The sequence below is a fragment of the Triturus cristatus genome, chromosome 10, assembly GCF_964204655.1.
Source record: "Triturus cristatus chromosome 10, aTriCri1.1, whole genome shotgun sequence".
Taxonomy (NCBI): domain Eukaryota; kingdom Metazoa; phylum Chordata; class Amphibia; order Caudata; family Salamandridae; genus Triturus; species Triturus cristatus.
Genome location: NC_140593.1, coordinates 1,168,574,660 through 1,168,601,790, shown reverse-complemented (window position 1 = coordinate 1,168,601,790; position 27,131 = coordinate 1,168,574,660). Strand labels below are relative to the sequence as shown.

The window sequence follows — 27,131 nt, the reverse complement described above, 5'->3', positions numbered from 1 at the left end:
CTTGACAGGTAGATGTTACAAAGTAAGGGGGCAAGCACATTCCCTTATTTCAATGAAGTGGTTTAGATTTTCTGGGAGAGTTTAGACCCATCACCCAATCTAACACGCAACCAAGTTTCAGTATACGGAGGCTGGATAGCTATCAGAGGTATCCTGGGGAGATCATTCTCCCTGGGTAAATTTCAGGGGACTCTATCGAATGCTGCCTTCGATTAAACAAGCATATAAAGTTGATTTTGAGACAAAGGATTTCTAAAACAGACGGTCAGGGAGGCAATGTTTGACGTGCTTCCCTGGCCGGAGCAAAATCCTGCTTGATTCCATTTAATGAGTGCCAGATTATCCACCTATTCTTGCAGGTGTTGAGGCGGTAATTTTCTGGGTCACTTTTTCACCCTCTTTAAAAAACCTAAACTATAAAACAGGACATAATGTTACTTGATACATTGGAAAGGGTACTTATGATAAACAATGGATAAAAACTTGGAAAAAATATCTGATCCAATAGCTAAAATGAGATGTAGGCATCCGAAGTATACAGGTAGGCAATCCCAGATATGATAAGTCAGCAAAGGATATGAACTGCCAATCAACACAAAATATCTCAATTATAATCCTAGTTAAATTATATTATGAAAAACATATGAGACCTTGTGAGAAAAATATGGCCCACTTTATTAACCAATGAAGAAGGTGAAAAATTACAGCTTGCAAACTGAGGATTTTTTAATTAATCGGTATGAAGCATAACTACTAACACATCCTCCTCTACATTCAAACAATTTGTGTTTTTGTTCTACTAGGCTGTGCTGACTTTCTGACCACAAGATTCTTTGTAGCCATCTCTGGTTTTAAAAAGATGATGTAAATCTTTGGAGCAAAAATGCAAAATAGAACACCAGCACCAGAAGACAAGATAGCAAAAATCTCAGTTGCTACCAGGTATTTTCCTTTTGTGCTGAGATAGGCTGGAATAAAAGAGAGCCAGACACTCAAAAACACCAGCATGCTGAAGGTGATAAACTTGGCTTCATTGAAGGTGTCTGGCAAATTCCGGGCTAAAAATGCAATCCCAAAACTCACACATGCCAAAAATCCTGTAAAGGCCAACATGCAATAGAACATTTGTATTGAGCCCTCATTGCATTCAGCTTCAATCTTCCAATTGTTAACACTGTTGTTAAGTTCCGGGAAAGAGGGCCATGTCCACTGCCAGATAACACCAAGGCTCAGCTCTATGAAGGTGGCAGTTAGCACAATAGATAAAGAAGTCCTGTTGCCAATCCATCTCCTCAAGTTGCTATTGGGCTTGGTGGCCCTAAAGGCAATGACCACTGTGACTGTTTTTGCCATCACACAGGAAACAGCAGTTGAGAAGGATATACCAAAGATCACTTGACGGACCATGCAGGTCACTCTGCTGGGCAGACCGATGAAAACCAAGGAACAGAGGAAGCACAGCATGAGGGACACAAGGAGAATATAGCTGAGATTAAGGTTATTGGCTCGCACCACTGGAGTGTGCTGATATCTCATGAATATACACAAGATAACAGTAGCATTGAGGAAGAGAAAGACTGAGATAACAGCTAGGATTAACCCCAGGGGCTCCTTGTATGACAAAAAGTCAATCTTCTTCGGAATGCATCTGTCTTTTTCATTGCTTGACCAGTGGTCATCTGGACACATCATACATTCCAAGGAATCTGAGAATAATAGCAGATGGAATATTTTAAAAACAACTCTGTGATATGTTAGATTCCACTATTGAACAAGTACAGACATTTATCCATTACGTTTTATTGTAATGACATTTAGAAGGACTCTTTTTAGGTGTAATGAAATATTACAGATTCAGGAAATAATCCCAGTTATCATAATTCCAGGGTGAAAGTAACTCTGTATATCTGGTATTTTTGCATTAAATTTATGTTGTGCACACCATGATTAAGTGAAACAGAGACTTACTCCAAATGTTATGCTCAATGAAGGATTGCAATTACTTATATGAACATCAGTGAAGTATAGTCTATGGAGGCATTCCCTTTGAATAAGGCACTTTGCTATTTCACTTAATATTATGTTGCTGATTTGCAGGGTTAGGCCCATTTACCTCACTAAGTAGATGAGCTGGGCCCTGCTACTGACAAGATTAAACTTACCTTATACAATCAACTTAACATGCAGTATATTCCTGTAATGTATTAGTGCATGTTGTTCATTCCCAGATATTCATCATTACCCTTATTAGCAGTTTTTTTCAGTAGCGTGGGAGATTTATCCTGTGTACATTTAATTAAACCTATTGATAAGCACCAGTAACACATCATGCCAGGATCAGTCAATGGAAATCCAATGATCATTTCTGATAATAAAAGACAGGTAAAGTACAATGGCGAAGCAAGGCTGAAAAGCACTGCTAGCTCAAAACTTGAGCTACATTTGCCCCTCACACCAGCATGATGGCTGGAGAACAGTTGGATTTCCATGTGGCCCAGGGAGAGAATCAATAATCCTTATTAGCCATGCAGCACATATAATGCCCTTGGATGTGTTTTCCTTGTTTGCACAGGTTCTCCCCAGGCATAGATGAGCAGCAGGCCTGCGGGAATCAAACTTACTAGACTCCGGGACCTAAAGTTTCAAACAAAGCACTATCCATGCCAACAGGGCATGGAGAATCCCTGAGATTCCCCAACCACTGCCATACCCAAATGAGAGAGAGGGTGGATCCTTAGCATTCGAGCACGCATGTTTTCCACAAGTTCCAGGTGGTCATCACAATGGTAGAACAATCACCAAGATTATATCTGTTGATGCCTGCCACAATGTTAAACATTGTTAGATTGAGTGGGGCAAGGATAGGGTGGAATCCTTGGCAAAAATGACAGAGCGTACACCTAGATCTAAATTAGGTCTTACACAGAATTGGCATCCTTAGTCAATTTGAGGGCTTAATTTGCATTGCCACAATAACAGCCAATGTACATTGCCATAATAACAGCGAAAGTGGTTGTTGTCCTCAGGTATTACATACCAATTAAAGATAGCAGAAATGTGCTTATTTATTAATTAATTGTAGGCTTTTGTACGGCTCTGTAATTCCACCCTACAGTCACTTTAGTATGGTAGCTGCACAAGAGAATCATAGGGCTTTACTTAGGGGGAGTTAAGTTATAGCCACGGGGAGCAAGAGCTACTGGGCCCAATGTGATGGTTGAAGCATTTTACTTTGATGTCCCAGGGTCCGGCCTACTATGGGCTCTAATCAACTTGGCCAAGTACCTCTAAAGCACCTGACTCTCAGTGGTAGCACAGGCAAAGCAGTACCAGGCTCCTTGCGGAGGGAGGCTGATTTAAGATGAGCACACACTCACAACTCAAAATATGCAAATAAGCAATACATGATTGCCCAATTGAATGCAAAGTATGTTAGACTTGGCATCTTTTGGTATGCTCCCCCTGAGTTTTTACTTTCTGCCCTCCCGGTTTTGACTCTATTTTTGCTGGGGTACTGTTTCTGTGCACTTTTCTCACTACTGATCAGTGGTAAAGTGCAAGTGCTCCTGAGGTAAATTGTGTCATGGATTTTTGTATCCATGATTGGATATTTGATTTACTTGTTAGTCCCTTGTAAAGTGCACTGCGTGTGCCAGGACCTGTAAATCAAATGATACTAGTGGGCCTGCAGCACTGATTGTGCCACCCATGTGAGTAGCCCTAAAAAGGTAACTAAGACCTGCCAGTGCAGAGTCTGAGCGCAGTGTGTAACTTTATGTCGACTTGGCAAATGCCCCCACTTGCCAGGCCCTAAACCTTTCCTTTTCTACATGTTAGTCACCCCTAAGGCAGGCCCGAGGTACCCCTGTGGGCAGGGTGCAGTGTATGTGAAAGGTAGGACATGCCCTGGTGTGTGTGGCATGCCCTGATAGTGAATTACAGCCCATTTCGTTTTTCACTATTCCAAGGTTCCCTGTTCCCCATAGGACAGAATGGGAAGTTTGTTTATAACATCTTCTAAACATAACTGGCCCTGGGAATTAGGTAGGAAAATACAATTTAGAATGCTTGAACTCAGAATCTATAAAGATGCATCTTTTAGTGAAGGTGATTTTTACATTCTGTGTTTGAATATACCACTTTTAGAAAGTAGGTATTTTCTTGCTCAGTCATCCTGTGTGCCTCTGCTGGAATGTGGATTGCCTGTCTGGGTTTTGAATGACAGAAGGCTGGGGAGCAGGAATGGCTCCAGATAGTCTAGGCAGGTCAGGAAATGGCTGAATAGACTTGGGCTGCAATGGGGGAAGAGGGAGGAGATTTCCTTGCACCTCAAAGGGCCTGGTCTGCCTCTGACAATGCTATCTCCACCTCCTGCCAGGAAATCACACCAGAGAAGGCAGAACTGGTTCTGGCTGTGCACAAACACTCTCTGCCTAAGAGATCAAAGGATTTTGGGGTATAAATATTGGGACCCAGACCCCTGAACTTTAGAACTCTTTTGGATCAAGAAGACTGCCAAGAAGAAGAGCTGGAGAAGCTGTGAGGAGGACCTACCACTTTGCTGTGTGCTCTGCTGTGTTGGCCTGCAGTGGCTGCTTCTGTCTTGGGAAGTGAAAGGACTGGACTGAACTTTCTGTAATCAGCTTTGTGAGTTTCTCCAAGGGATTGAGGTAGAGCTTGCCCCCCTGTTTAAGAAGTCTCAGGAACAACAAAGACTTCAAGCTCTTCTGCCCACAGCACTAGGGACTGTGTGTTTTGTGCTGCAACAAAGGAAAAGCAACTCAACGACTTCTATGACGCCGCTGCCGACTCAGTGTCTTGACAGCACTGCAGAGGGCACCGCCGCAATGCCACTCCGTGACCTTGGTCTTACCGACGGCGCCTGCTGCCACCGCTGCTGCCAAGCCACTACTCGCACCACGACCTGTGGGCACCACACTCCACACCGCCTCGCTTCATGGCAACACCTTGGCACTGCAGAGGGCACAGCTGCAACACCTCACTGCGACCCTGGTCTCACCGATGTCGCCATCTGATGCCGCCACCGAGCCGTTGCTCGCACCGTGACTTGTGGGCACCCTGCGCTCCGCACCGCCTCACTTCACAATGACGCCTTGGTATCCCCGACGATGACCGCTCCATGCCAAAATTGATGCCGTTGATTGCACCCTCATTCTGCACCGCAGCCTTGGCCTACCGACGCCGGCGCCATCGACTTCAGCAACGACAACGACGCTGCTTTTACCGTGACCTGCTAGCACCGTGATGAGCACCGCCTTCATCTCGCACCGCAACCCTGGGCTCACCGACGATGCCATCTGACAACACCACCGAGCCGCTGCTCCCACGCGACCTAAGGACACCGCATGCTGCACCGCTGCACTTCACACTGCAGCACCCGACAGCTGCCGACGCCACCACTCCTGATCCCAACAGAGAGGAGATCGACCGGCAATGCGTGTGACTGTGAGGGCCCGACGACTCCTGCACCGACCTCTCGAACTGATGCCTGCGGGCACCATGTTTTCAGAAAGTCAGCAAAGAGGTCGCTGGGGCCCTGCGTTTCTAAAAGGTACTGTTTGCGGGTCTTCCCAACACCGTAGCTGGCCCGCAATGCTGAGGTCAGCCAGAACTGTTTGGATTTGTTTGCTCACAATGCTGTGATAGCCCCGGACTGAGCTATCGATATCAAGGAACTGTTTTTAAAGCTTATTTTTACAACTGTAGATTTGTAGGTACTGTATTGTGGATTGTTATCGTTTTTGGTCTTGTCTTAAAGATATATAAATATTGGCTATTTTTCCAAACTGGTGTGGTGTCCTTTTGTAGTGCTTACATTGTATTACTGTGGCTTATGTGCAAATGCTTTACACACTGCCTCAAAGATAAACATTGCTGCTCGTGCCAAGCTACTGAGGGGGTGAGCAGGGGTTATTTTAGGAGGGTAACTCCCTTATCCTGACTGGGAAGAAGGGTCCCTATTTGGACAAAGGTGCAAGCCCTTGCAACGAGAGACCCCCATTTCTAACACAGTACAATAAAATACACTTCAAAGAATATACACAGCCATCTTAAGGCATCCCTGCTAATGTTACCCAAGGCAATTCCTGTCCTAATTCCCCATCTATGGATGCATTGCTACTGAGTTCAAGTCTTAGAAGTTCAATGAGGGCTTTTATAAAAAGTTCATGTGTCCTAACCCCTGCATGTGTCAGTCAGGACAATTTCCCCCAGAGCCCAATGGCCCAGTATTTTATCTGCACTCACTTGGATGGCAGTTCAGTGTCCATGGGCTTGTGTTCCAAGCCTGACGATGAGCATAGTTGGCTGTGCGGCAGATGTTTATGGCTCCCCTCTGATTTGATGGTAACACTTCTTCACCCATGGCTGGCTTTTGGTGGCCCAGGATGCTTTTTTCAGTACAAGGAAGACCTGGCTTGGCAGTTCCCATGAGGCACAGGGTCAAGACTGATTTGCATATAGCTGGGTCTGAACAGGGGTGGCAAAGTGAGCTAAAAAACAGTGATAGATTCAACCCAGATCTGTGACTGGGGGTGAGTGTTTGAAAAATGTCAGCGCTCCATCCATCATCTCCTTCTGTTGGATGGGCTTTGGTGGCTCCCAGACTGAGGTAGGAGAAAATTGGTACCAACTCTGGAATCCCCCACCTGCTGGGAATTACAACTGCACGCTGTCCTAGGGAAATGGTCCTGATCCTGGACTCTGGCCCCCTCCTGATTTGCAGAGGGCCTTGATAGCACTCACTGAATGACGGTGTTTAGTCTTCTCATGGATCCCATCCCAGACATATGGGATTAGCAGCATCAATGAGGAATCAGCCCTATTTTGGTCTCAGTACTACCAAGAGCAACACCCCCTTCTTAATGGCAGTACGGCACAGGATCGGTGACCATTTCTCTTAGCAACTGCCCCCTTCTGGCATCATGGTGTCACACAACGCAAATGGGCAGATTATCCAATCACGACAGCAGTCTTGTATTCTCCGTGGAACCCACCTAACATACTGTTCACACAGGCAGGCAACCTGAAGAGCAGGCTGTTCTCGATAGCCCAGAATATCACACTCCACTGCTGGGATCTTCTTCACAGGACCCCTACTTGACCTTGCTCCCTACAGACAATCTCTTTTTCCCAAAATGACCCATTGGTCCTGGGCCAGGCAGAAATGGTCTTCCAGACAAATGATCTAGATTCTCTTGGGTGATGTCACCTCACCCAGCCTTGGAGACACTCAGACCCTTAATTCCAAGTCCCCGTCATAACAAGAAGAACTTCTGATGAGCTTCTGCAAACTGATGTACAGTTTCAGTTTGACAATTTGGGAGTCAGAAGCTCCCCATTTTATAATCCAGTTTCAGACACACATGATTGAAAATCTCTCTTTTTGTTTGAGTTCATTTTTTGGGGGCTAGACACTCTCAAGTGCCCACTTCTTTTTTGTGCTCTTCCTCCATGGAGTAGTCTATCACAGCAGGGCAGTTTCCAATCTTGATAGCCCCAAACACAGGTCACAGGACTGAGGAGCAGTTAACACCTGGATGTCAGGCTCAGTGATATGCTCATCAAAAGGTTTCCAAATAGCCTCAGCCTCCTTTCAGAGCAGAGACACTAAGACTTGCATCGAAAAGCCTGGCTCTCCCTTCATCCAATGTGTGCCCCACCCAGCTCTCAGGAATGTATCAATCTACTGATCTGTCCAGGGTAAATCTCTATCTCTCTTTACTAATCCATCAAGCCATGGCCCTCCCAAAATGAAACCCAATGTCATCCATGTGTTGTGTCCATTGCAATCATGCACACTACTGTGCACACATATGCACATGTGTGTATCCTCTTATGCATTGCACCCTTGTATGGGCAGCCATGCATCCCAGAATGCCCATGCAACATTGTGCGTCACGTCCTACATGTGGTACTAGCTCACAAGCCCACATGTACATGTAACCATGTGTGCTATTTCCTAATGCACTGTACATCCCCAGAGGCACAATTAAGTCAGAATGCACAAAAGCAGCCACACCAGCTATCTTCTGATGCACTGTACCGTCTTGTAGGCACATACATACCCCAACAAGCTCATGAAACCATGTGTGCTATCTTCTGATGCACTGTATCTTCTCACATGCATGCATGTATCCCGGGGTGCATACGCAACCATGTGCAGTATTTTCTGATGCACTGTACCTTCCCACAGTCACACATAAATCTCAGCTGTGCACACTATCCAAAACATGCCAAGAGTGAGCTAAGCGCACAACTGAGACCTTTAGCAGAGTGGGCCAGGAGGCACCATTTCAGTGACACAAGTAAAAAGATCTGTTCACTCTCCCGATCACTAAAAACTAAAATCACACTACATTGAGTACCACTGAAGGGTAGCTATTTGGGCATCCCTCCCAGTGTAAGCAGGCAGAAGTCCAGGAGACAGGACTACGTCATAGCCCACACACATGATCCATGTTTGCTTAAGACCAATTTTGTTTTACCAATGATCCAGATATCACAGCAGATGGGACACCCATGACCCGATAACATCTATCAGCATACAAGGACTGTTCCAATACAACAAGCCTGAACAAATCCCTTTTCAAGATATATCTGTAAGCCAGTTGGTTGGTTCATCACTTAAGATCATTTTGAGTCCATGTAATCACTCGGACTGGCTTTTGAATGCTTGTTATTAAAGTTCAAAGAGTTCCATACTGGATAAAGTGAGGTCACCTGAATGCCTGATTTTGCACTCTCTGTGATCCGTTGAACATGTTTCGTATACCATGGTAGGTGAGCTTGTAGAAATCAAAGTGTGTCATACCAACTCTCTGATTAGCTTCTGTGTGTTGTGGCTTTGAAAGAGCAGAGGACGCGATATACAAGATAAAACTGAGAATGGGCTCGCTTTACTTATGCATGGATCATAAGATCAAATTTGAAAATTCTGATGTATTCTTAGTTTGTGAGATATTTTTGTGTTCAACCCAGACATGCAGACAATTATAATAGGAAAGATTTGGGAACATTATAGACTTATATTCTATGATTTAGGCGTTTTGATGTTGTCAATTACGATACGACTCTTAACATATGAAAAGCAAGATATTATAGCATATGTTTCAGAATACAACTATTATTTCCTCTTTGCTCTTGTCACTGAAAGCATTTCAAGGTGGAATACCAGCAGCATGGAGGAGTCCTGATGCACCTTACAAGTGGAAAATACGAGAGACATAACCCATTCCTCAGGTTTTATGAAGTCAAGAATGAATCAGTCCTTTTATACATTGTTTTGCCAACTCCTTCCTGCGTGTTTTGCATTTTGAAAAACATAAAGTGTTCTAAGATTGTTTAAGTCACTCAGACATCAAGGAGTGTGAAGTGGCTTGCTTGCGTTCAGTCATTTGGTATGACATTCGTCAGAGTTGTTCCAGTTCTCTTACTCATTATGTAACCCAGCTTTCGATCTTGGAGAACGTGATTGTTTTCCAAATGCCCTTGCAAGTCATCTTTGCATAATATTACGCTGGATTGGTAAAATGTTAGTGTTGGAAGGTGGATTATTAGTAGGGGTAAGTATGCACCTACCACTAGCAATAAGGCCACCAGCGCAATATAACGTCCAGACAAGCTCTCAATACACTTGCCCCTGGTTTAACCTTTGGTAGCTGGCTTCGAGCAGGCAGGCTTAACTCAGGAGACAGGTATGTAAAGCATTTAAAGCACCAATACATTAAATAAGTAACACAGTGCACCCAATAACAATCAGACATCAATTTATACAAGTAGGACATCTTTAAAATGACACCAAAATGAAAAATCCAAATATAGAGAACCAGAGATAAACATTTTTAAAGATTACCCACTTTCTAGTGCTTAAAAACATATAGTGACAACTCTGGACATATGGTCATACTTGACCAGCACAAAGTCAAAGTTTGAGGCTGACTGTGATTGAGCACTAAGCTGGAGGCCCTGGTCAAAGTTTTACATTTGGACTTAAAAACGTTTCTGGAGGATTTTCTCCTAGTGCCATGCGGTTCCCTTTAGCAGGCAGTGACATCATAGGGTTGCTTCTTCGCAAGGCCCAGGTCAAATCCGGAGCTTTCAGAGGGATGAACCTGAAATCCTGACCTGGTTGCTGTTGAAGTAAGCTGGCCTGACTTTTGCTGTCATGCCGGTCATCTTATGGAACTTTTTCCAAAAGTCAAACTAAACATCTGGAACGTCTTCCTGAAGTTCCTCTTCAGGGTTTAAAGTGTCCTAAACACAAATCCAAGGGACTAGAGTCTCTGAGATTGTCCTTGGAAGTTTGGAACTATAATTCCCACTACCCACCTGGCCAAATCCTTAAAAGTTTACTGAATGCACTCCAGACTGGGGACTTCTTGAGGGAGATGGTGCAGGGAAGCTTTTTTCACCTGTTGCTTTCAGGAAGTCCAGTCCCTAATCCTTTTATAAGTAATTCTTAGGGCTGTAGTTCCAAGTGTGCAGCAGAAGCAGTCCTTCAGATTGCACTTCCAACTGCAACCCTTCGGGGATGCCAACCAGGGTTCCAGCAGGGCAGTCCTTCTTCTTGTAATATCAGGCAGCAAAACGGAATTGCTTTGCAGCTCTCGCATATTTATTCAATGATCTCATGAGAAAAGCAGGGGGGTAAGCCTGTCCAATGAGGTGCCTGTTTCCACCCAAAAACATGACTGCATCCTCCAAAGTGGTGCATAGTCTTGCCCCACAAAGCAGTGCACTTTAAAATTCAAGATGGAGAATTCCTCTCTAGGAGAGTAAGACCTGGCTAAACCAACCTACTAGTGTGGCTCATTTCCATTTCCATCCCACCCCCCCAGACCTTCTGTAAATTCAGTTCCTAGACAGCCATCTGGTTGGGGGTGCAGGAAGGGGGGATAGACCTGGCTGGCATGCCTTACTTTCCTGCTTTCTTTGAAGCCCAGTTTGATTTACCTAGCCCCCTTTTGACCTGTGTTCTGCAGCTGCAGAGCTCCCCCCATCAGAAAACATCTGCTCTATGCAGGCCATAACTTAGTGTCTGTATTAGTTATGGTAAATTCAACAGTGACATGCTGTCATTTATTATTACCAATCTTTTAAGCCTTTGAATGAATGTATAGCACCTTCCTAGCAATATTTATACTTAAATAAAATATTCCAATGTTAGCCTATGGAGCTATGGGGCATATTTACAACAGAATGAATAAGCGTGGTGTTAAGCAAACATTGCTAACGCCACGCTTTTCCAGTCTGCAAATGCAGGGGTGCGCCCTATTCACAAGAATGCGACACACGCCTGTGTTTCCCCTAGTGCTGAGTAAGGGTGGGCGTAGTGGGCGTAGTGGGGCTACGTGAAGCAGCACGTAGTGTGCCCAAATCTACGCACACTACGCGCTTCGCGTAGCCCCACTACGCGCCACCCGCCACCCACCACCCACCCACCCTACTTTTAAAAGATTAAATTAATTTGTAATAAAGCAAATTAAAGCCGCACTTACCTGACGCGCGGCGTCTCCCGGGGCTCCCTCTTCCTGTTTTTCAATTTTCCTGACAAATGCGCATGCGCGGACGCCCGCGCATGCGCATTTCTTGCGAGAAATGCGCATGCGCGGGCGTCCGCGCATGCGCATTAGTCAGGAAAATTGAAAAACAGGAAGAGGGAGCCCCGGGAGACGCCGCGCGTCAGGTAAGTGCCTAATTTCCTTTATTACAAATTAATTTTTTCTTTTAAAAGTACGGCGGGCGGGAGGCGGGTGGTGGGCGGCAGGCAGCTACGCTTCGCCCACGTAGTGTGCGTAGGCGCTGCCTGCTTCGCCTACTTCGAAAACTGCGAAGCAGGCAGCGCTACGTACACTACGTGGGCGAAGCGTAGTGTCGCGCCCAGGGTTAGTGCTGAGTTCAACTGCCTAGCATCAATGCAAGGAACCTATGCCCCATAGTGCAAGTGTGTTTGCGTTGGTGTAAAGGATTGTTAATGTGCAGGAAGTTCTCTATTCCCGCACATAAACAATCATTCATGGCATTTTGAAACTTCTATTTGTGCTACTAAATGCTCACACAGGAGTTACTAAACTTATTTTTTTGATTGTTTATGTGTGAAAGGAACACCTTCCTGCACATAACCAATCAATGGTAATTTGCTGTTCCTATGTGTGCTGCACAGTACAAGGCAGCAAACATAGAAACATGTCACTAACTTTTAGCTATGCTGAGCAGCATCCAAGCTGCTGTACAACATTGGCTAAAAGACATTGGCAAAGCCACTAGTTCTCACAGGGCAGACAGAATTGGCTTTGCCAATGCATGTTATCCACTTGGAATGATGTGAGTTAAGAATGGTCGGAATATGGTAGGAATGGTAAAAATGTAAAAATGAAGAACAGAAGTCGTTGCATGGGCTGAAATATTTAAGTCCAGGAACTCCCTTTTGAAGAGGTTGATCACAGGCGTGTGCTTTCTCCTGCAGAACAGAACATTCTGGGATCTCTGTATTTTTTGTTTTGGTAGTGGTGTAATTAAATAATGTGCCAGATGGTTTATGATATTGGCATACAGGTTTGTATTTATCGTTGTTCTTCTACCTATGTATGAACTTTATCTACATGATGCACCAATTTTTTTCACATGTATGGCACTATCTGAGTTTGTGTTCGTCTGTTACTTTCATACTCTTTGTACGTCCTTTTTCTCACTCCGGTTTCGTTTTCCAGTCTCCCAGAAAGGTTTAAAGGGATAGCATGGTAAGCATTCACTATGATCAAGTTGTATCATTCGCAGTTTCTTGACCAGATGATGTTTTGTATGTACATTGGGTTGCCCAACGACCCCTGGCCCACTGACTTTCTTCACAAGGTCTTTGACACTATAAACCTGTTTATCAATAACATTCTCAATACCTCACTATCAACGGCTGACATCCCCTCAGTTTAGAAATTGGCAGTGGTGAAACCCCTCCAGAAAAATCTCTTGCAGATCCTGACACACTGTCAAATTTTCACCCCATCTCACTGCTTCGAGTACTAAAGTGTTTGAAAAATCTGCCTGGAAACTTCTGATGTACTTCATCCCCAGCATTCTGGTTTTTATTTCAAATATTCTACAGAATCTGCTCTGCTGCAAGTTTCTGACACTCTAAAACTGTCCCTGAATGTGGAAAATAATGCGTCACTGATCCTATTGGTTCTCTCTGACGCGTTCGATACCATCTCACGCTACGTACTTCTTAGAAGAATAAAGGACTGTGGCCTTTCCCAAAAATCATTGGCCTGGATTAAATGCTTCCTAGCGAGTATGAGACCAGTAGTCACATTAGGACCTTTCTCATCTATAGAAAGATCAGTGGCATGAGGAGTTTTGCAGGGTTTATCTCTTAGCCCTGTGTTATTCAATATATATTTGGCCCCCTAATCTACCTGATAGCTTTTTGGGAATCACTACGACATCATATGCAGATGATAGACAGAACTTAACTTCCAAAACTGTCTGTCTGAAGATGCCAGGTGAATGCAATAAAACAACTTAAAATGCAACACAGACAAAATGGAGATCCTGACTTTTGGCAACTGCTTTAACCCAATTCAATGTTGAACGAACTCAGTACCCCCTTGCCACACTGGAAGTGGCAAGAAACTTAGGAGTGACATTTTAAACCTCACTCGTCTTCTGCCCTCAATCTCCTGCCATGGCTGGGACATGTTTTAACTTAATCAAATCCCTAAGAAAGCTTTTTGAGTTCCTCCAATTAGCTCACAGGAAAAAAGTTTATTTTACTCTTATTACTTCTAGACTCAATTATTGTAACAGTTTCTATGCAGGATCCTCCAAAAATATGCCTCACAATCTTCAGGTGGTGCAACATGCAGCAGCTAGACCTGTGCTGAAACTTCCAAGACGTTCTGCTTCCACTACTCTAAAAACTCAAAATTGACTGCCACCACACATAAGGATCCTGTTTTCAGAGCATTCAAAGCTGCTGTTCCTAAATACTTCATGGCCAGATCCATGCACTATAAAACACAAGGAACCTTGAGATCCTCTCATATGAATCTTCTAAAGCTCCAATCGTTCAGACTTAAAACCGGGGGGTGCCATATCCTTCTTGGTACAAGGATCCAAGGCATTGAACAGCTTCCCAGGCCTTTGCGGTTAATGGATTTGGATGCCATTTTAAAAAAGCATTTAAAGACCTGGCTTTTCTTCAATCAATCAATCAAAGCATAGATTTACAAGGCCCAGATTTATTCTTTTATTCCCTTATCTAGTCACCCTCACATTCTCTTTTTCTCCTTCCCTTTCATCTGGGTTATCAGATTTAAAACTCCATTGCTAGGATGCTCCATTGTGAGTGGCAGCATGCTTCATAAGTGTATAATTCATTATTTTGTATGTCTCCCCAAACAGGGGCCAGAACTTAGCAGTGGTCCCGCATTTTAAGTTGAGCAGAATTGGTGGCCGCTCCTTTCGAGTCCTGGCAGCGAGTTGGTGGAATTCTCTTCCTCCACAAATTCGGGCCATCGATGAGCTCCTTCAGTTAAGACAGGCTATCAAGACATTTTTATTTGTTTAGCCCATCTGTTGTGTCTCGTCTCCTTTTGTCCGCTTTTAGTGCTGTGTTGTGTTCACCTTCTCAAAGCGCCAGGACGCCCCTTTGCTGGGGCAGCTGTGCGCGGTATAAATAAAAATAACATAACATAACAGGGGTATTCATGTTCTTCTCTTTGTCTTAGCTGCTGAATAGCAATTAGTTAAAAGTATCCCTCTTTTCAAACCAAAATAGGCATCTGCCCAGCAATAATTAACTAACAATGCAACATATAGTTGTTTCAAAATGATCCTACCTGTTTGGTTGGCAATGCTGCCATCAGGGCAAAACACACAGGAGAAACAGCACTTGGGGCGTCCTGTGATGGTGGATTTCCTGTATCCTGTAGAACAACTTTCACTGCAGACTGAGAGAGGAACCTAGGACAATGACACATGTTAAAGCATTATGAAATCACTGGAATTACCATGTCTTTCTGGGCCTTCAAATCAATTGGTCAAACTTGATACAAACTAGAGTCCAATAAACCAGCAATCTATTTGGTTTCAGACATCCATAGACCATTAACTATTTTAGTGATTTCCATTTGAATCACTGAGAGAGAACTGAAGTGGGGCAGCGATTAGGTGATTCCAAAGCAGTTTGCTCGAAATTTCATCTCAGGTTGTAGCTGAGGAGGATAGGCAAGTCTCAGAAGGGAGATGTGTGTCACATTTTAACATAGTATCCTCAGGGATTGTGTTTTAGGGAGGTATACGCAGTTGATCACTGTAAGTAAATGCCTCTTTTTGTATGATCATCCCCAAAATTATGGACTAATGCTTCTGGTTTTCCTGAGAGTGCATTGAGGCCTGCTAACCAGACCTCAGAGTTCCTACCCATGAAAAAATGTATGTAGAAGTGTCTACCACCAGTTGGCATTAGCTGACTTAATTACAAATCCATAGTGTATGGTACTAAGGGTATCCAAAGTATGTAAGTTAGAATGTCTACCCAGAGCTGCATCGCTGATTGTGCCACCCTGCACACAAAATATAGAATGGCTCCCAGCCTGCCACCACAGCCTGGAAGAGCAGTTTTAAAACTGCTTGTTCAACTTTGCCATTTAAGCCAATGACAAAGCCCCCCACTTCCATTAACCATATACACAAGTCTCCCCAAAGGAAGGCCTCATGAGCCCTAAGTCAGGAAGCTGTATATTAATAAGTGGGACATATACTTTAATATGTACTTCCAAATTATAGTTTTTACTGTGGAATGTTTAGTAGCCACATTGGCTAATGCAGAGTTACAGACTCACATCTCAGTCCTGCTAACTTCTGAATGGGACTACCAACATGGGTATTTCAAGGTATATAATTAATCATGGTATTAAACCCAACTTGATGCCCAAGTCAAACGTAATGTCACATTTAAGTAAAACCAAGGTTTAGAAAGTTGCCACTCTGTTATCCAGTTAATCCTGTGGCCTGTTACAGTTCCTGGCCACCAGACAGCCTTCTGCCCTCCAGGGGAGTATTGTGAATGATGCCCAGGCCCAGGAACAATAGAGGCTTGTTACCTCCCCCATGCAGGAAGCCAAACAGGGTGTTGGCCCAAATGCGAGCTTCTTTGGGAAGGCTGCCTTTGGTGAGAAAATGGTGATGACACTCATATAGGGCTGCCTCTTTGTTCAGGTACATTGACTGGCAGTGTGAACAGAAGGGATACGAGTTGACAAACCATTTTGTCCGTGGGTGTGACCATGCGCCTAACATCCAATGAAGGGTTCAGAAATCTTGAACATTAGCAGAATAGTGCACTCTGCCAGATGGTGCACTCTACCACACATAGCTGTGAATCAGCATTAGGGTGGGGGGGACCCTGGTAGCAAATTGGCTAGTGACTGCATCATCCTCCGGTGCCCTTTATGGGCATACATATGGCACCCTTGGCACACTGAGCCTCAGATAACAAATGGATTGGAGAGAGGACAGAAGGACTGCCTTGCTGATCTCTAGACCTGATAAGAGAGGCTGCACCAACCTCTGGAATGCACGTGCTGCTCATATGGCTATCAAACAGAAGACTGTGGTGCCTGACTCAAGAAAAGGTTGCTCCTTAACCTTTAACTCCAAGGGCCTAGAGGCTGAGCCCCTGTTCAAGCACAAGGGCCACAAGCCAATGTGCAGCCAAGAAGGCCTCTACTCTGGACTCAAAAGTTGCATCTGTGCCTGTGGGCTTGGGAGAGTTGTAAGAGTGTGATTTGGTTGCCAAAGACAGACATTAGCCCACACCAAAGACTATCACTGGACTGGCTGTGACCGGATATCGGTATCCCAGCTGCTGTTGGGTCTCTACTGGCTCGATGAGGATTTCAAGAGATTCTAACCCCTGTGGCCAAAGTCCTGTGGACCGAGGAAAAAACCACAGGGAGGCCACCATCCACTTTCCAGCCATTGCACATCTTTCAGTATCCTCAGCATTCTGCATACCCAGCATCAGGGCCACTCAATTGAAGTCTATGGTGGTCTTGATGTAAACTTTAAAACTTGATTTGTGACTGATTTGGCAACCAGGTAACTGTCCATATGCTCCATATTGGCCAACCCTGTCCGAATTGGTCACGCAGTAAAGTTAGAAGTAGCCAAACACAAATCTTTCAAACTTTTCAGAAGTTCCCAATCTTTATTGTTACTAATGCCTGTTACGCTTTACTGAAAAATCTATGCCTCCGGACTCCTCCACTGGATTTTGCTCATCTTGGTGTCTAAAGATTCATAAAAATAGAATCTATTTGTATTAATTGGTTGAGTGCTACTAAATGTTTTACACTGGTTCCTTGGCTTAAGTTGTGCTGCTGCTGCTCAAAGCCACAGCTACTCAGGGTTGAGCTAGAGGTTTTACAAATGAGCCTGGCTGGACCCTATATGGTTTTGTGAGTGTATTACATAGTAAGGTCACACAACCATACCATATAATACATAACCATCCTCACAATCTCCTTTGCTCCCAAAAAATATGTGTTGCCCCCTTTTCAAAGAAAAGGAGAATGGGCTGTTCTCTCTTAGATGAGTGACCCTCTATGCCATTGGGAGCGTTAGGAGCCAAACTAAGGGGCATATTCACAAGGAACTATCACCTAGTCAACTGCACTTTATTGCAGCCATTCGAGATAAAGTTATCACCCCATTCACAAGCTGGTTTTATCAGTTTACCCACGATAGCAGCAGCAAAAAACATAGACACAGAGGCCCCCCGCAACTATCGCTAATGAGATGTAGAGTGGGCATTCTCTTGCCAAAAGCAGCGACAACTTCACACCTCAACACTCTCAACGACCAGACAGAACTGCGATACAAACACAAAACAGGCGATAAGGTGCGTTAGCACCAGGAAATCTAAACCTGCTCCGACCTGGTGTAAAGTCGGACGGCAGCCTGCACAACAAAAGGCAGCACAGCCCAGGGGCACATCAGAAGGGCAACATATGCCATGGATCAACCCATCATGTGGCCCTTACACCCAAGAGGGTCACAACACCCACCGACACCACCCCAGGACCACAACCCACACCCTGAACACTCCCCCAGACCACCACAGACACAGTGCAGACAAAGACAGCGGACCCCCAGGAAGCATACCAGCCGCACAGACTCAACCTCTGACAATGTCACCGTCCACCACAGGCTGAAAGGGACAACCATCCCACGCATCTTGACCATCATTGCCCAACAGGTCTACGGCACCAACACAGCGGACAACCAACATCCAACCCCACACCAAGCTGCTGGCTTGGCTGCACCTGTTGGCCCCTGGCACCCCCCAACCAACACCCACCAGAGATGGAGGAGTCACACTGCCAGCCACATCCAAGCCCCTCACACCTGTCCTGGACATCACCATCACCCTGGTACCCCAGTCCCCTACGTCCAACACAATGCGCAGGTCACGCTGGAAACCAAGCAAGGACCATACGCCATAGCAGGATGCACGCACGTGTTGAGGGCAATCCAAAGCACACATATCCCACCTGTTCCCCCCGGTGACAGAGCACACAATCACCGTAACAGAAAGCACACGTCCCACCCCAATGTGCAGGCAACAACAGAACACTTTGAAACCTCCAACAATGTCGCCTTCAAATACACAGCCAGTGTGCCTGATTCCTCCATCCTCCAACAGTCCATCAGCAACCAGCGTTCCCAGGATGGCACCAAGGGAAATGCACGGCCCCTTTGCAAATTCAAAATGAACACCCTACTCACCTCAACTCCACAACCATGCAAACCACAACTCTGGCAATTTTTTTTTTTTCTGTTGTGTTTGCAAAGCCATGAAAAGACTTTCCCGGGACAGTACTGTTAAACCTCGATTAGTAGCACGGACTGCTAGGAATCGAAACAGAAATTCTTCATTTGTTAAAGCCCCCCTCAATTCCGCAGCTAACTTATTAAGCAATGTAAGACTGATCTCCCCTTCTAGGGCAGAGCTAGTGCTCCAGGTCCAGATGCAACATTTTTACCAAATCTTTCCTCAGGAATGCAACAAGGGACCTATCCACTTTTTGTGGGTATTGGCACAAAAAACACCCAAAAGCAGCAGCTGACCTTATAGCATCAGAGCATGGCCTTAATGAAGTCTCCCAGGATAATCATGAGGCAGGTTTTCTGGGGGAGGAATCTACAATTGGTCTCCCAGGTGGTTCCTTATTTATTTCTGCCATTGAAGCTCCAGCTGAATCTCCAGCTCTGGTGGCTTCTTCTAGTCCAGGAGCGGATCAATCTAAGGTGCAGGAATCTCAGGGAACAACTGAAACTGTATCCCATGCATTACTACATTAGATTTTGGCTGAGTTGCAAAGTATGAAACTTACACAGGTGGAAGCTCAAAACAAAAGAGAATCTCAGCTAAGCTCTATCCATTCTGATATCCAGCAACTTACCTCACGCATCACCCATACAGAACAACGGGTGTCGGACATTGAAGATAAAATGCCTATGCACAAAGTTAGATTTCAAAACTGCAGTCCGAACTTATCAGTCTCCAAATAAAGGTGGATGATGCGGAAAATCGTTCACCAAGATGCAATCTCCGCATCATAGGAGTCCCAGAGGGGAGTGAAAATGGTCGTTCAGTGGTGGAAGTTGTTTCAGATTTAATTTTTAAATATGTGTGTCCAGAGATGGAAACTTTGAGTTCAGACCTTACTATCACCAGAGCTCATCGGGTCTCGGCGGTCCAATATCCGAATGCTAAATATCCCAGTGCAAATTTTGGCGATTTCAGAGCAAAGGACAAGATTCTGGCACTTGCCATTCAAAGTAAAGGATTTCAATCTTCTGATAACTCCTCATTTAAAAAAATTTCAGATATGTCCGCCTTTTTGGCACAGAGGAGAAAAGAGTTTAGAGGCATGATTAATTCCTTTCAGCAGTTGGGGGCCCCGGCTTGTATAATAATCCAACAATCTAAATTGAAAGTTTTCCACAAAGGGCGGGTTAAGATCTTTCACTCAGTGGAGACTGCCCAGGATTTTTTACAATCCTTACATCATGTAGGAGATGGAATTAAGGGCTATCGGATCTTGCCCCCTTTTTTTTGTCCTTTATGCTTTTCGTTTTTGAGTTTGTTTGAGCTAAAGACGGATTTAAGTATATATACCTAGTCCTTCTCTTTCTTTTTCTCTTCTTAGATAGTTTTAGCCACCCTCTCCTTATCGCCTTGGGTGCCATGCCACTGCACCCCAGTATAGGGGAAGGGGAGGGATAGATAGGTTCACGAAGGAGGGGAAGGGGTCCACTCGCGTGGGGGGGTTGCTCCAGGATCCCTAGACGGGCAGGGTTCCAAGGTCAAGAGGGGCCATGGGTGGGTGGGGGTGGGGGTTCATGAGTGGAAGGGGAGAGGAGGGAGATAAGGGCACGGGAGGGGAATAAGTTGTAGCATTTGTTCAAAAAGTTTTAAGTCCCATGCAAGATTTTTTGTCTTTTTTTGTTGAATTAAGAATTTAAAGGGGGGGGAAGGGTTGGTAAAACGCTGCAGATAGTGTCTTGTAATGTCAATGGCTTCAATAACAGAGTTAAGAGACGCTCTATGGCATGGTTTAGATCTTTTCAAGCTGATGTGGTATTTGTGCAAGCGACAAATTATAAGGAGGGACTCTCTGTAGATAAATCCCAGGGTTATTTTCAACATGAATTTTATGCTTCCTCTAATGCTGCTGTCAGAGGGGTCGCTATCCTGGTAGCCAAGAAACTCCAATGTGAGATTTTGATGTACATAAAGATCCAAATGCCAGGTGGCTCTGGGTATAGACGAAGATTTCAGGCCAACTTTTTAATTTTGTGAGTTATTATGGTCCTATTGAGGACTCTCCATTATCTCTGCAGTCTCTGTATGATTTTGCAATATCCCAGTCCGGGTACTTTGTAATAGGGGGGATTTTAACTTGTTGATAAACCCTGCCTTAGATTGTTCCCGAGCTAATAAGAAACAAACTAAACCCAATTCTAGGAAGGTGTATCAGAATTTTATACGGGACTTTGCGTTAGTAGACTGTCGGAGGGTCCAATACCCGGATAAAAGGCAATATACTTGTCATTCAGGTAGATTTCATTCCTCTTCTAGGATTGACTTTTTTTATATCTCACATACTCTTTTAAAAACTATGTCTGAAATTTGTGAAAATCCCTTCTCAGATGATGCTCTGATTGCAGTGAAATTTGAAATTAAAATCCAAATGAAAATTAGGCCCAGATGGATATTTGATAAATCCCTCCTTATAGATGAACAATGGGTTGCGTATATGCGATTGGCACTGGAGGAGTTCTTAAAATTAAATATCAATCAATCAATCATAGGCATTTGTATAGCGCACTGCTCACCCGGAGGGTCTCAAGGCGCTGGGGGGGGAACGCTACTGCTCGAACAGCCAGGTCTTGAGTTGCTTCCTGAAGGCTAGATGGTCTTGCGTTGTCCGGAGGTGGATGGGGAGGGAGTTCCATGTCTTGGCTGCCAGGTAGGAGAAGGATCTCCCTCTGGCGGTGGCTCTGCGGATGCGGGGGACGGTGGCGAGAGCGAGGCTGGCGGAGCGGAGCTGGCGGGTGGGCTTGTGGAAGGTCAGGCGGCTGTTGAGGAACTTGGGGCCCAGGTCGTGGAGGGCCTTGTGTGCATGGGTGAGGAGTTGGAACGGGATTCTTGACGGGGAGCCAGTGCAGGTCTCTCAGGTGTCCGGAGATGTGGCTGTGTCGGGGGATGTCCAGGATGAGTCGTGCTGAGGCGTTCTGGGTCCGTTGGAGTTTCTTCTGGAGTTTGGCGGCGGTGCCGGCGTAGAGGGCGTTCCCATAGTCCAGCCGATTGGTGACGAGGGCCTGGGTGACCGTCTTCCTGGTCTCGGTGGGGATCCACCGGAAGATCTTTCGAAGCATGCGCAGGGTGTTGAAGCATGAAGACGAGATGGCGTTGACTTGTCTGGTCATCGAGAGGGAGGAGTTCAGGATGAAGCCTAGGTTGCGTGCGTGGTCCGTTGGCTTGGGGGTGGCTCCCAGGGCAGGGGGCCACCAGGAGTCGTCCCAGGCGGAGGGTGATGATCCCAGGATGAGGACCTCCGTCTTGTCTGAGTTCAGTTTCAGGCGGCTGTTCTTCATCCATTCGGCGACGTCTTTCATCCCTTCGTGTAGGCTGGCTCTGGCGGTGTCCGGGTCGCTGGTGAGGGAGAGGATCAGCTGGGTGTCGTCAGCGTAGGTGATGATCTTGAGGTTGTGTTGACGTGCGATGGTTGCGAGGGGGCTCATGTAGACGTTGAAGAGGGTGGGGCTGAGCGATGACCCTTGTGGAACGCCGCAGATGACTTCGGTGGCCGCTGACCGGAACGGGGAGAGGCGGACTCTCTGGGTTCTTCCGGCGAGGAATGAGGTGATCCACTCCAGGGCCTTCTCCTGGATGCCGGTGTTGTTCAGGCGCTGTAGCAGGGTGCGGTGGCAGACAGTGTCGAACGCTGCGGACAGGTCCAGGAGGATGAGGGCCGCAGTTTCCCCATTGTCCATTAGGGATCTGATGTCGTCTGTGGCTGCGATGAGGGTGGTCTCTGTGCTGTGGTTGGCTCGGAAGCCGGATTGCGAGTGGTCGAGGGATCCGTTGGTCTCGAGGAAGGCGGCTAGCTGTCTGTTACCGGTCTTCTCGATGACTTTGGCAGGAAACGGGAGGAGCGAGATGGGGCGGTAGTTCTTGAGGTCGGAGGGGTCTGCAGTTGGTTTCTTCAGCAGGGCACTGATCTCGGCGTGATTCCAGCACTCCGGGAAGGTGGCGGTGTTGAAGGAGGCGTTGATGATGTCGCGGAGGTGGGGTGCGATGATGTGGTCGGCCGTGTTGAAGATGTGGTGTTGAGGAAATATGAATTTTGTGACCAGTTATGTCCCCTATCTTAGACCCCAACGGCTCCATGTACTTGAAGCATGTACATGTATGTTCCCTCCAGTTCCAGCTATGAAGACGCAAATACATGTGCGTCCAACGTCAACATGCCCTCTTTCAGACCCGCCATGAATGGGTCAGATACTCCGTTCCTAAGTATGAAAGGCCACCGACTTTATGTGGTTCACTTACCACGTTCTACAGTTCAGGCAAGTAGGCCCTGAATTCTGCCATCAAACCTTTTCCTACCTTCTGCCTCTGAAAGCTCCAGTCTGAGCTTGCATCTGTATCCATGAACTTTGTCCTACTCCCTGCGCGGCTAACGGTGCCAGACACGGCCTGTTGCCTGCCAAAAACTGTATTCAGCCTTCAAGTTATCTGCTCCGCTCCTCGTCCAATGCATTCCTGTCTAGCAGTTTAGGTAAACATCCTTCCAGCTACCGAGCAAAGGGCCCGGCTTCACTGTCTTCATACAAGTAATTCATAGCCCTGCTACCATGCCCCCTCGCATCTCATGTAGACACTTAGACGCTTGCACACGCATTAACAGTCAGTATAGAATAGATTCTGTTCGAGAGACCTTTTCCTTTTGGATAATACAGTTCCTTCAACATAAGATATTAGATATGATTTGGGATTAGGTTGACCTGACCCTCCAGACTTCTGTCTCCACATGTAGAGCTAAATGTCAATTCCCCTGCACCCTCTAGTTGCACGTCAATCACACGTCATGCGGCTGCGCGCGCATCTCTGCCAAGTATTTCTGCTGACATTGCAGGATTCTCCTATGGATCCGCCCACTTGTGACATCACTTTTAATGACGTTTCTAATATACGCCTATTGACACGCCTTTCTTCATTACGTATGTGTATGCTTATCTGTATTATCAGCTGTTACGCCTCCTGCATCTGTCTCAATGTAATGCTTTTCCTATATATGTCGTTACTTGTCAATAATGTATCGTCTATCCCTTCCTGAACCTTCGTGGTGATGGAATATGATACCTATGGTTCGAACCATATTTCCTTGTAAGGAATAAAGCCCTTTAGAACCTCTAATACCACGGATTCTGCCTCTTATTTTTACTGAGTTATTCTTACTAGACTTTACCGCATAAAAAAATAGTACAGGTAATTTAAATATTTACCACAGTGTGGGCAGGGGTCCGTAGGGGATCCGGAGTGGGTTGTGTTCATTGTGCGTGTTGTGTCTTCGGTGCTGACTGGGGTCCAGGTGCGGAGGGTGGCAGTGGGGGGCATCGGTTCGGTAGTGGGGTTCGTGGTTGGTGGGCCGAAGCTGTTGTGAATGTTGGCGATCTTGTCGTGGAAGAAGCCTGCGAGGGAGTCGCAGAGGTCTTGCGAGGGAGTGAAGTCATTGTTTCCGGCGTCGGGGTTGGAGAGCTCTTTGATGATGCTGAAGAGTTCCTTGCTGTTGTGGGTGTTGTTGTCCAGTCGTTCCTTGAAGGATGTCTTCTTTGTGGCGCGGATCAGTTGGTGGTGATTGCGGGTGGCGTGTTTGAGGGCTGTCATGTTGTCTGTGGTCTGGTTGGTGCGCCAGGTGTTCTCCAGGGAGCGGCAGTTCTTCTTGGAGGTGATGAGCTCGCCGGTGAACCAGGAGGCTTTCTTGCTGCCTCGTCTGCTGGGGGGGTTCTTCTTCAGTGGTGCGAGGGCGTCTGCGCAGTTGGTGATCCACTGTGTGAGGTTGTTGGCGGCTTCATTGGGGTCTGTTGAGCTGGTGGGGGGGTTCTGGCTGAGGAAGGTGGTGAGCTGGTCGCCGGTGATCTTGTTCCAGCTCCTGCGGGGGGCTTGTTGAGGGTGGTGGTGGATCGTCGTTTTACTGAAGCTGAAGTGGACGCAGCTGTGGTCAGTCCACTGGAGATCGGTGGAGTGGCTGAAGGTGACTTATTTGCTGGATGAGAAGACTGGGTCAAGCGTGTGGCCGGCATAGTGGGTGGGGGTGGTTACCAGTTGCTTGAGTCGGAGGTTGGCCAGGTTGTCCAGCAGAGCAGTGGTGTTGCGGTCCTTGTTGTCCTCCAGGTGGAAGTTGAGGTCCCCCAGGAGGATGTAGTCGGTGGAATTGATGGCGTGCGGGCTGACGAAGTCTGTGATGTCTTCGCTGAACTGTGTGCGTGGTCCCGGTGGTCTGTAGACGAGGGTGCCTCTGAGCGTGGTCTTGGGGTCGGTGTGTATCTGGAAGTGGAGGTGTTCGGCGGAGGTGAAGGTGTCATCGGAGTTGGTCGTGATGCGGATGGTGTTCTTGTGGATGATGGCGATGCCTCCTCCTGTCTGGTTGACGCGGTCCTTCTTGGTGATTTTGTAGCCTTCTGGGACGGCGATGGTGACGGCGGGCGCTGAGGAGGCGTTCATCCAGGTCTCCATCAGGAAGGCGATGTCTGGTGCTGTCGAGTCGTGGAGGTGCCACAGTTCGACGGCATGCCTGTGAACGGAGCGGGTGTTGAGCAGGATGCACATCAGGTGTTTGTTGCTGGGGCTCTGTTTAGCAGGTGTGGTGTTGGGTCGGAGGCCGGTGAAGCGGCATGTCAGGCAGGTGAAGGGACCGTGGGTGTGTCTCGGGGTGGCTCGGTAGCAGGCGGTGTTTCAGCCGGCGTTGAGTGCGTGGAGGGTTTTGGCATCGTAGATGTGCAGGGTGTGCTGGCGAGGACCAGGAGGTCTGGCGCTGGGCGCGGTCCAGGCGCGGACGGGCGCAGACGGGCTTACCTTTTGCTTACCTTCGGCGCTCAATCGGCGCTCCCGCTGCACGCGTCCGCTGCGCGGTCGCTCTGGGGGCGTCATAAGTAAGGAGCCGGGAGGGAGGAGCAGCTGGGTGGCGGGAGCGGGCCGGCGAATGGATTTACAGGGGGGCGGGGCCGCAGGGAGGCAGCGGCAGGAAATTCCAAGAGGCAGCGGGAAATTCCCAGGAGCAGCGGGGAAATTCCCAGGAGCAGCGGGCAGCGAGCGAAGGAATCTGAAGGCATATCAATATCAATACCGCTTTGACATTTTCTGTCTGGAAAGCTTTTTTGGGGGGGAGGTGATTGGATATATTGCCTTTAAGAGGAAAACAGAGAATTTCCAAAGATCACAGCTTGAGAATGAGCTCAGCTCCACTACCGCAGAATACCTTGCTGGACCAAGTCCAGAAAGGAAAGCTAAACTTGCTGGTGCTAAGTCTAATTTATATGATTTCTTTGTTTCTAAAGAAATTTTACATCATAACTCGGTCCTTCAGAAAAGATATGAGGTAAGTTTCTGGCCTGGTCCTCAACAAAGAGATCGAATTTGAATCATATTAAAAAAAAAGTTTTAGATCCCTCCACTCTCTGTTCCAAGTCTCTTTCTTCTGAGATCTCAGAGGTCTTTCTTAAGTACTATAAAGAACTTTATACAGAGACGCAAAATACCTGCCCTGAGGTCGCTCTGGCTTGGCTGGAGAAGTTAAATATTCCTACCCTCTCATCGTAGGCGCAAGAACTCCTGCGCTCAGATTTTACCTTCAACGAAGTTATACAGGCGATCAATCAATCTCCGACAGCTGAGGCCTGTGCACAAAGTTAGATTTCAAAACTGCAGTCCGAACTTATCAGTCTCCAAATAAAGGTGGATGATGCGGAAAATCGTTCACGAAGATGCAATCTCCGCATCATAGGAGTCCCAGAGGGGAGTGAAAATGGTTGTTCAGTGGTGGAAGTTGTTTCAGATTTAATTTTTAAATATGTGTGTCCAGAGATGGCAACTTTGAGTTCAGACCTTACTATCACCAGAGCTCATCGGGTCTCGGCGGTCCAATATCCCAATGCTAAATATCCCAGTGCAAATTTTGGCGATTTCAGAGCAAAGGACAAGATTCTGGCACTTGCCATTCAAAGTAAAGGATTTCAATCTTCTGATAACTCCTCATTTAAAAAAATTTCAGATATGTCCGCCTTTTTAGCACAGAGGAGAAAAGAGTTTAGAGGCATGATTAATTCCTTTCAGCAGTTGGGGGCCCCGGCTTGTATAATAATCCAACAATCTAAATTGAAAGTTTTCCACAAAGGGCGGGTTAAGATCTTTCACTCAGTGGAGACTGCCCAGGATTTTTTACAATCCTTACATCATGTAGGATGGGATTAAGGGCTATCGGATCTTGCCCCCCTTTTTTTGTCCTTTATGCTTTTCGTTTTTGAGTTTGTTTGAG

At 46.4% G+C, this 27,131-nt stretch overlaps 1 protein-coding gene across 1 annotated transcript in view; it reads right to left on the bottom strand.

Annotated features, from left to right (window-relative positions):
* Positions 1-774: 774 nt before the first annotated feature.
* LOC146796871 (extracellular calcium-sensing receptor-like) overlaps positions 775-27,131 on the bottom strand; it is a 112,193-nt gene continuing 85,836 nt past the window's right edge. Inside the window, exons 5-6 of the mRNA XM_085631407.1 lie at positions 14,859-14,982; positions 775-1,706 (exon numbers count right to left, since the gene is read on the bottom strand). Of these exons, the coding sequence (XP_085487533.1) occupies positions 775-1,706; positions 14,859-14,982 (1,056 nt within the window). The remainder of the gene's footprint in view (positions 1,707-14,858; positions 14,983-27,131) is intronic.